We start from the raw sequence: 10,908 nt of genomic DNA, 5'->3' as shown, positions 1-10,908 counted from the left end.
CAACCTCTCTAAGACACAGTTTTTTCCTCTGTGAAATGGGAACAATGATTTGTGATTCCAGGGATGTTGATAGACTTGCTCAAAATAATTAGGGAAAGTACCTGGCACATTGCAGCACCCTTTTCTTTCTGACTCCTTAAAGGTAAGCCTTTCCCAGTGGGCCTTCAGCTGACCTGAATTCCTGGGATATTGTATTTGGAATTCCAAATATCCAGAGTTCCTTCTGGTCCAAGCGGTCTAGGTTCCCACAGGCTGCCCCCAAGGGAAGCGAGGAGATTGGCAGCAAGTATTCACCGGACTTTGTCACACAGATTCATCATTTCATCCGAAGATGGCAGCGATTAGTATGGGGTGTCGCCTCTTAACCACTCCACGCCAGGATGTGCCAGGGACCAGAGCGTTCCACAGATACCGGGCAAATAAAGCCCAAATTACCAGTGCCTTTGTTCCACAACCTGGAAATGACAAAGGACAAAGTCAGGGAACCAAGGGGAGTGCGATGGCATTTGGTTTCTCCCAGAAGGGACTTTTCTAAGAAAGCCAGGGCCGGCCCAGCTGAATGTTGTTATTGGTGCGGATAGCTTGGAGACCCTTTCCCCAGAGCAATTAGGGCGCTGCAGCCCCCTAGGGGCGGAGGGGCGTCGTGCGCTCAGCCCTGCTAACAGGGCGTAGGTTTCCATCGTGAAAACTTTCTGTATTGCTTAGCAGGTTCTCCCGGCACCACGGTCTCAGACCTCAGGACCATCCCCTGCACACCTGTGATGGGATTTCAAACCCTGCTGCCAGAGGACAAGGTGACGAGTAGGTTGAACAAATGTTGACTGTGAAATCGGCTGAAAGAGTCGGACTCCGCGTGGAGCAGCCAGCTGGGGCGCCAGGTCTGAAGGAGGCAGTTCACGCTGCGGGTAAATTGCAGGTCGATTGCAGGGCGGATTCACCCAGATTACTCATCTTCATTTCAGGCAATTGTGCTGACTGCTAAATACTGCTGCTTGGGGCTTTTGGGGTTGGGAACTCATTTCTGATTTCTGCCACGTCTGTGTTTATTTCCTTTCGACCCCTGAAAGCGCTGCTCCGTCTGGGGCCGCGGGGACGGCAGGGTGTGATTTCCAAGAGGACGCGAAGAGGGGCGCACAGGGGATCCCGGCTGTCCCCCGCTCGGGTCGTCCGGAGCAGGAGGCACGGCTGCAGGGGTGCGGGAGCCGGAGAGCCCAAGTTCCTTCCATCTCGGTGCGAGCAGCCGACCGGGGAGCTGCGCTTCGCTTGCCTGGGGAGCTTCTCAGAGGGCAGCTGCGGCGCGGGTGTGGGAGGTGGGGACGGCAGGGGGCGTGGCGGCGTCCAAGCGTCGCTTGCCCCTCCTTCTCCTTGCTGCCTGGGGAGCGCGGTGACCACTGAAAGCTGCCGCGAGCCGCGCGGACGAAGACCGGACGCGCCGCGTCCACCCGCGCCGCTTTCCATTGCGGGGGTGAGGCGGGGCGGGGCCGGGAGCGGGTTGGGATGGGGGAAGGGAGCGCCGCGGGAGAGGCGGGATGGGGGAAGGCGCCCCAGAGAGGCTTGTGCCGAGCAGAGACCCGGGGATCTCAGCGTAGGTCAGGACAGTGTCGGGAGCCCCTTGGAGACCATAGAAAGGGGCTCCTCGGCGCGGTGGCGGATTTTTATGGCATTGACTTTGCAAAGTGAGAGTGACCTTGTGCTGGTCTTGGGCCAGGAAGGGAGCAGGGGCGGGGCCTCAGGGCACTTTTACTCGGGGCGATTCTCAGTGAGTACAAAGCCTGAGCCCTGCGTGGCCCCGGGCGCTGTGTTCCGCGCTCTGTGGCTTTTCTCGGTTCTCCAAATGCGCGCAAACGGACTGCGAAGGGCTGCGGTTGACGGCCTCCCTACCTAGCACGCCCAAACCCATGGATGTCTGGTGGCAGACAGACAGACAGACACTCTGCTACGTGACTGAGCTAGGTCAGAGCGTGAAAGCCGCGTGTAGTCGGTCGGAGCGCCCCAGGTGGAGCCCACCTGCTGAGATTGCAGCGGGGGGCGGGGAATTGCTGCACTCCCCACCCACGTGTGCGCGGCCACACCACGCCGTGGGGGTTTGCTACCGATCCCCTGCGAAATTGATGCTGTCAGCTTGGAGAATGTGGAGAACCTTCAGAGGAAGCGTTATTTCACCATAAATGAGAATTAAGACTCAGAGGAAAGGGTATATTCAAGGGCTACCCGTATGTTATTGCAGTGGGTTTTGGAAGGATCTTTGCATTGAAGACGTGGTGGGAGAGTGCAAAGGACCGACAGTTGGTAAACTCGGGTTTCTTAGACCCGAGTCCTAGGGCCAAACAGCGGTGAGATCTTGGCAAGTCAAAAAACCTCATTGAACTTCAGTTCCCTTGCGCGAGAAGGGGGAGGATACTCCTGCCCTACCTCACTGGTGGTTTGGAGGATACATGAACTAGAGTCCGGAGGGAGGTGGTTTTGGACATTATATAAAGTACGATCTTTCCAAATGGAGGTATCGTTGCATTGCTGCCCACACACCCTCCTGGCCGCCAAGACAACCTAGTTTGGAGCAGAGTTAAGACAGCAACTTTGTGGTAGTGCTGGGGTTTTCGTAATTACCTGTCCAAAGGGTTAGGATGCGTCTGTTTCACAAATTCTTGTTGCGGTTCCTCTTCATTGCACTGCCAGGTGAAACTGCGCATCACAGTGTGACAGCCGAGGACAGGAACTTTGCCTTTTTCTTCAACTACTTTAGGGCCTGTATCAAGTGGGGGAGGTGCTAGGAACGTTGATGAAAATTGAGGGTCATACTCTCTCTGGGGGGTTAGATTTGATTAGACATAGTCTTTATGCCACCATTTAACTCCAAAAACATTGTTGTCATTCTTAGTTCTTGTTTTCTGACACAGGGAAAGTGCTGTCAGAGCCAAGGATAAACAAACACCCAAGAGTGAGCATTTTCATTTGAATGGTCTTTACCTGAAGATAAGTGAAGAGCTAAAGAAAGTGCCTTGCTTGCTGGCACATTTTTCCCCACCCATCTGAGGGCACACAAGTAATAGCACTGACAAATTGAATAGTTTCCCTTGTTACTAAATCTAGATTCGCCGTTATAGTGTAGAAAGGAGAGATTAGCATGGTTGGTTGTGTTGCTGTAAAAATTCAAGCAGTTCTTCTTGAATAAGCATGTCCAGCCTTCCAGAAATTACAACTTTAGTAATACCTAGTGCCTATTAGTCATATTGCATCTTTTCGTGATACCCAGTAAGATCTCTGATTGGTTTTTCCATTTTAATGAAAAGAAGTTGAAGGATGACTCAGTTAAGGGGTTGGGGAATTAAACTAGGTCTCCTTAATTGTGCTGTCTTATACTGCACTGTAAGTCTTTATGCAATAATGATGATGGTGATAATAAAGCTAACTTTCATAGAACGTTGTGCGCCAGACTGAGATACACATGCTACAATTCTCTTTGTTCTCACAGCAATCCTGTAAAGATACTGAAGCGTGGAGAGGTTAAGTGACTTGCTCAAGGTCACACAGCTAAGAAGTAATTTTTCTCAGATTGGCATACAAATTATATTTGATTGGGTCTCTTGTGTGTGTTTGTATGTACGTATGTATTTTAACTCCTGCGCTGTGTTTTATCCCACGCATAGAGGCGTCATGGACAGTGAGATTGGAGGCTCTGGAGCAAGGTTCTGGGGTTTGAACTCTGAGCATACCACTGAGTGACTTTGCAGTCATCACCTTTACTTCCTTTTTCTGGGTCTCAGTTCTCTGATTCATGTAATAGTAATAAAAATTCCATATGGAATGAATGCTTTGTTTCTACTGGAATGTATGAACAGTGAAAGTAAAATACTTCTCAGGGAGTAAAAAATGCTTCAGCTTCAAGTGTTTTTGTCATCAGTAGGCCGGAAAATGGCAAATGAGTAGAAGGCGAAATAAACTATACACTTAATGTGCTTTGCCCAACAATCATGTTGCAAACTCGTTTTTAGAAATAAGTGCTTTAGTTCCAATGATTCTTACCTTTTTATTTATTAAGAGAAATGAATGTAAATTAGACCTCAAAGGTTTTTTTTTTTTTGGCAGGTAACCTTGAAAAATACCCATAGTCAACATGTGTTTTTTGCTAGTTGATTTTAAGTGATGAAAATTTCTCCTTACCCTCTTCTACATTGTTTTATTCCAGCAAGCTGTAGTGGATTAGAAAACAGCTGAGTCCCCAGAGTATATGTAGGGTACTTCGCTATTTTCTGTCTCTTTATTTGGACATGGTTCTTAGAATACACTTTTTGGGATGGCCTCCTTAAATCTGGTAAGTGAGGAGACTTGCACCTCTATATGTGTATGTTTTAAGGGTGTTTTTTAAAAATACAGCTCAATTGCAATATCATTTGATTTGTCCTGTGACCTATATAAAAATCTGGGTTTTTTTGGTTTTGGGGTTTTTTTTGGTTTGACTTTTTTTTTTTTTTGGTTGCTCACTCTTAGTTTAGGCTCTTGGTTTTGTGGAGATTTGGGCTCTGAAAGGTAAACACGTCCATGTTGTTGGCATTGCCAAGTTGATGGCCATCTGCTCTACGCTTGGTGCATATTAATATCCTGGAGAGATGTTTGGATCTTCCCTTCACCCCTGTGCTTGCAGAATTAGGGCTAGATTAGTTTAGCTTGGGCTTCCTGGGTTTTGGGCATTTGAAAACAGTGTTTCAAGAAGGCTGGCGTTTGCCTTAGTACAGGAGAAATAATTTGTTATTAACTTCAACTATGTTCTATTATACTGTGAAATAAAGATGGTAGTTTTCTTGCTTTCTGTTTTTCCAAACAATAGTACTTAGACTTATGGGTTTTGTTCACATATCAACTGTTTTTCAGTCAAGATACCCTTAATAATTTTCACCCTGCCTCTTTTCCTCTAGCTGTCCTTTGCATGTTGTTCTTTAAAAACTGAAAGAGTTCATTTTTGTTGGAGGTTGGGCTAGGTTGGTAATAATCTGAAACACCTTGAAAGATTCTGACCTAATCAAGGAGTAAGGAAATGGATGTGTGTGCACGTGTAGAAAATTTAGAACATGCCAGGCATTCTATCAATTATTTCTAAGTACTTCTGTATATATTTCTACAAAATAAACGCTTGAAATATAACCACAGTATTTACCCTTTCTGACCTTGTTTCCTGTCTGTAAGTCCAGGCCATCCTCAGTGTAAAATCTGACAGTAGGTGCCCAATTGCTGATGGTCATAGTGCTAATGTTGTCTTTACCAGCTCTTGATTTTCTTTTTCTAGATAGTTCTATTGCGACAATTTCACTTTTACTTCCTCTCTCTTCTTCATACCTATTTTAGGCATACTTATTCAGTATTTCCTTTATCTACTCTCTATTTCTCCTTTTAGCTTTCTCCTATCCTTTCAGTATCTTTGCTCACAGCATGACCCGTGGCTCATGTTCCTTTGATTTCGTAGCCTGGGAAATGCCAGCTTCTTCTAGTCTCCTTAGATCTTTTGAAGGAGACAGGCCCTTTTCCCCATTTCATTTTTTAAAAACAGTGTTATTGAGATCAAGATAGAATTTACATGCCAAACAATTCAACCATTTAGAGTGTACAAGTCAGTGATTTTTAGTGTATTCATAGATATGTGCCACCATGACCACAGTTGTTTTTAGGACATTTTCATCACCTCAAAAAGAAAGCTGGTATCCGTTCGTTATTCCCATCTCCTACCCCGAGCAACGACTAATCTACTTTTCGTCTCTATGAATTTGCCTGTTCTGGACATTTCATATGACTGTATATAAATGTGAAATGCCTTTGTGTTTGGCTTCTTTCACTTAGCATAATGTGTTCAGTGTTCATCCATGTTGCAGTGTGAATCACAACTTCATTTCTAATTATGGCTGAGTCACATTCCATTGTATGGATGCAACACATTTAGTTTATCCATTCATCGGTTGATAGACATTTGGGTTGTTTCCACTTTTTGGTTATTGTGAAAAGTACTGCCATAGACTTCTCTGTACAAGTTTTTGTGTGAACATATGTTTTCATTTCTCTTGGCTATATATCCAAAAGTAGAATTATTAGACCAAATGGTAACTGAATGTTTAACCATTTAAGGAACTTCCAGACTATTTTCCAACCTGGCTTCTCATTTCATTTTGCCCAGACTTGAAAATCTAGCCATCTTTCATGTGCAGATACCTACCCTTACTTTGGGTAAATTTCTGTATTAAAATTTTAATTTTTCAAATTAAAAATTCAAACTCTTAGTTATCTTAGTTATCTACTCATGTTCAGTGTAATTCTGTTTTTGTTATTGTTTTTTATGTGTAATGCTTTTAAGTAAAACGTTAATTGAGCAGTAGTCCCCAAAGTGGAGGGTACGTACTGTTAGGGAACAAGATGATTCAATTAGAAAGCAAGAACAAAATGCTATTTTAAGGTGTACTTTATAGTTACATAATGTATTAGAATAGCCGTCCATGTGTAAGGTATATAGATAAATATTCTCATACTGAAGTTGTATGGTACAAACATTTTTTTTTTTTTTTTTTGAGACAGAGTCTCGCTGTGTTGCCCGGGCTAGAGTGAGTGCCGTGGCGTCAGCCTAGCTCACAGCAACCTCAAACTCCTGGGCTCAAGCGATCCTCCTGCCTCAGCCTCCCGAGTAGCTGGGACTATAGGCATGCGCCACCATGCCCGGCTAATTTTTTCTATATATTTTTAGTTGTCCAATTAATTTCTTTCTAATTTTAGTAGAGACGGGGTCTTGCTCTTGCTCAGGCTGGTTTCGAACTCCTGAGCTCAAACAATCCACCCACCTTGGTCTCCCAGAGAGCTAGGATTACAGGCGTGAGCCACCGCGCCCGGCCCAAAACATTTTTTTTTACACTAATGAGAAAGAGTAATCATAAAATTTTGAGAATGATTCCAGAGACATGAGCTCAAATATAGCGATGTGGTTCTTAATCCTACATTTTATGCAAGGTCTGATAGGAAAATTCTTAAAATTACTTTGCTAATGATATCGAAAATATCCTACCGATTTCAGCCCACATGGAACACATGAATACCAGTGGAAAAAACTTTGGATCAGGTGTCAGACTTTTGTTTTTGTCTTACTTCTGCTAATTACTAATGGTGAGACTTTGGGCAAGTCCCTAACGGTCTCCATTTCAGTTCTCAAATTGGCGTAACATCTGCAGTGTTGCACGTTATCACTGTACAGACCGAGAGTGGGAAGTGTGACGTATTCAGTAACCATAGGGACTTAGTCATTTGGGTGTTTTGGGCAACCCTGCAGTTATCTCAGGTGAAGTATCTGGTTTTCCCTGATCTTATCCCACTTATTTCTCTTAGTTGCTTTCTGTCCTTCCTCCATGTTCTTCTGACAGCAGCCTTGGAGATTAATGGTCATTGCTGAAGGCCAAATCAGTCACAGAGGAGTCCATGTGAGGCCAACAGTGCAGTATGGCACTGTTTCCTTCCTGCTGCTTTTGTTGTGACATAGTGTTTAGCACATGTTTTGATGAAGGTGCGACCTTAGGAAAATTACCGTTCATAGAAATTCCTGGACATGGTTGTAGAAGCTGTGGAGTGAAATTATTGGGCATCTTAATGGTTTCTCTTTGATATGAGATAGAGTCTGCCAGCCTCTTTGGGGATGTGAATCTTTGCTTCAAGTCGAAGCACGAAGGGAAGTAGATCCTGAGAAGGGAAGAGATTCTGGGAAACTATGTTGACCCAACAGCTCACATGCTGTGGTTAAAGGTTTATTTGTTCTCTACTCACTTGCACTTATTACTGGGCATGCTTAGTGAGATACCATAAAACTGACAAAAATGAACTTTACCTTTCATGCTAATCTGTCTGTGATTTCTATTCTCTAATATCCTTTATTTTAAGAAAATGGTTGGACATTTTAGGTTATGGTCTCTAATTTCTTCTAAAGGGTGACATCCATTCTTGACTTCTTTTCGTGGGCAACAGAAATAACCAAGATAGTCATACTTAAGTATTGTTTGTTAGTTTGTTCATTCTTTCATTCATAAGCTCAAAGAATATATTTAGTGAGCATCTATTATTGCCTCTGTTCTGAGTTCTGGGGACAAAGCAATGTCCAAAATAAATTCTTTAAAATTTTTACATTTTAGTAGGTGCTAGTCATAGAGATTAAATAAAATGGAGATTTGTGCTAAGGAGAGGAATATTGCTGGGAAGGGGGACAGGAACTACTGGGGAGACGCAGTTGCCGTCTTTCATAGAGTTACCAGGGAGGCCTCAGAAGGTAACATTTAAGATGGATCTTTACTCTGTTGCCCCCAGTTATGTATTCTATGAGTAGTTAGTGTTGGGGCGGAGAAAATCTAAATCCTAAATCTGATATGCTTGTACTTATTCGTGGAGTAACTTTAAGACTGTTGTGGGTATTAAGAGCTAAAGCTGCTCTGCTCTCAGAGTGCTGGCTGCTTATGGTCTGAAAGACTTTTGTGAGGTCAGTGTAGAGGTCACGGTGACTCATGCTCAACTGAGGCATCTGTCCCCCTTGCAAAAGTTGCATCTTTGCAGTCAATACTGTGTCCCTGTGGTGGCTTTAGTGCTGCAGTCATTCTTGATGGGGCCACTGACTCTCATGCAGAATGACTTAGCTGGGGGAGCCCTGGAGTCCCTCCTTTGTCCAGGGCCTTTGCTGATGCACATATGTTAACTAGTAACATATATGTGCTTGAGCTTGTGCTCGCCCTTTGATCCCAGTTGGAAAATCTCAGTAGGAATGATGGTAAGCTTTGAGACTCAATATCGCTTTCTTTAAAATGCTTTGGGAAATTGATTTTATCTTTTGTACCCAAGCAGCTCTGATTCAAAGGACTTCCTTTATGACAGAGGGAAGTATGTTGAGAAGATGCTAAGCATTGCTTAGACCCGTATTTCCTTCTACCTATCAGCCCCTGAAATGCATTGAATGTGCATCTGTTCACTGTCTTCCTTCCACTGGAGTATAGGGAGCTTATTTTAGTCACCAGTTTTGTGTTACCCCAGTGCCACCAAAACAAAAACAATGCCAGACGTGAGGTAGATGCTCAATATATATTTCTTAATTGAGTAATTAACAGACTACTAGCAGTATGGCAACAAGTAATACATCTAGCAATTGTATGATGGTACCTCATGAATTACCTGCTGCCTTAAAGATCACAAAAATGGAAATATTGACCTCTGTCTTTAGGGCCTGGACTTTGATGGTTTCCAACATTGCCCTCTCCTCTGTGTCAGTCTACCTCTCAGAGAAATTCGTGATCCCTGGTGAGTGTCCAGCCTGGCTTTTTGTCCTCTCTCTGACACTGCCCAGCTGTGACCTTAGATATGGTTTTGAAGCTATATGGACCTATTCCAGCTCTAAATGTTTTGATTTTACAACCTGGCAAAGCCAGCACCTGCTTGTTATTCACATGAAGCAACAACACCTTTCTAGAAGGAAGTGGAACAAACACCTGCCTCTGAAAATTGCTTTTTATAAGGAAGTCTGTTTTTGCTCAATGCATTTAGGTCATTTCTGTATGTGATATTCTCACAAATAACATCATTGTCTTTGAACTGTTGACTTTAATCTGTTTATAAAGAACACTGGGATCACTATTGCTCACCATTTGAGATTGTATATTTTTCATGTGGTTTCACATCTGTAATCATCTTCCCCCCACACAAGAGATATATGATTTATAGAAAATTGAGAGTAAACCATGACTTACTTCTATAGTTTTATTGTCTTGGAAACATAGAGGTTATCATGAACTGTGGACTCACACGAAGATTGGAACTAGTAAGAGAAAGGGACTAGTAAAAGAAAGTCAATAAAAAATGACTTGAACAAAGATGTTCATTTATGTATACCTTATAATGAAAAACTAAAAATTTCTATCAATGGGTCTAAGTGAAGCATGATACAGTTATAGAAAGTGATAAGACAATTTAAAAGAATGAGATACACCCTTAATACATACTGCGGTGAGAAAAAGGTAAGTTATGGAATATGTCCAATATGCTTCTGTGTGTATATAAAAAATAGAACAAAACATATCTTCTGATCTGACATATGTTAATCCATAGATGAAGGTCTGGAAGGAGTAAAATGGTTAATAATGTTATTTCTGAGACTGAAGTAGGATTGGTGGAGCTTGGGGCCATGACAGCTCTTCACTTTTTACTCTAGGCTTCTGTGTTTTTGACATTTTACAAAAACATAGTCATGGTTTCCTTTTGTAACTATAAAATCCAAAATTATTAGAGGGGAAAAGATGTGTGACAAAGAGAAGTTGGTGCACAGGTGGGATTTGAGGTCAGAAGAAGGAAGATGAAACACTTGGGGGTAGTCAGTGGCAGTTAACATAGCAAGCTATACCTTATGATGTTTTTGAATGGTGATTTGGGTCTTTTTGTGATGTTTTCAGGATGCATTTATATATTTGTTATATACATTTATATATGCACTTTTATATATGTTGTATACAAAAGATATGTGTGTATATATATAAATACATGCTGAAAACAATATATATTATATACAAATACATACACCAACACAATTGACCCTTAAACAACATGAGGGCTGGGTTGCTGACCCCTTGTGCAGCAAAAAATCTGCATATAACTTTTGACTTCCCCAAAACTTAACACTACTAATAGTCTACTGTTAACTGCAAGCCTTACTGATAGCCTTACTGAGAACATGCACAGTTGATTAACTCATATTTTGTATGCTACTTATATACTGTATTCTTACATTAAAGTAAGCTAGAGAAAAGAAAATATTATTAAGAAGATCGTAAGAGAAAATATATTTAATGCATGTTTTATATATTTAACATATTCATTAAGTGGAAGTATATCACAATAAAGGTCTTTTTTTTTTTTTTT

At 42.4% G+C, this 10,908-nt stretch overlaps 1 protein-coding gene across 3 annotated transcripts in view; it reads left to right on the top strand.

The window, feature by feature from the left end:
- The first annotated feature begins 1,381 nt into the window (after positions 1-1,381).
- KIAA0226L (KIAA0226-like ortholog) overlaps positions 1,382-10,908 on the top strand; it is a 34,728-nt gene continuing 25,201 nt past the window's right edge. Inside the window, exon 1 of one of the 3 annotated variants that reach the window (XM_012648616.1) lies at positions 1,382-1,475. Coding sequence is in view for 1 of the 3 variants with exons in the window: in XM_012648607.1 (XP_012504061.1) it covers positions 9,234-9,297 (64 nt within the window). In the remaining 2 variants the exon portion in view is untranslated. Of the gene's footprint in view, positions 1,476-9,192; positions 9,298-10,908 lie in introns of those variants that run through there. The other 2 variants (XM_012648590.1, XM_012648607.1) reach the window with 2 other exon arrangements.

This window comes from Propithecus coquereli, unplaced genomic scaffold, assembly GCF_000956105.1.
Source record: "Propithecus coquereli isolate 6110/MARCELLA unplaced genomic scaffold, Pcoq_1.0 Scaffold11, whole genome shotgun sequence".
NCBI classification, from domain to species: Eukaryota; Metazoa; Chordata; class Mammalia; order Primates; family Indriidae; genus Propithecus; species Propithecus coquereli.
Note: the sequence above shows the minus strand (reverse complement) of the source record. Positions and strands in the feature narration are given on the sequence as shown.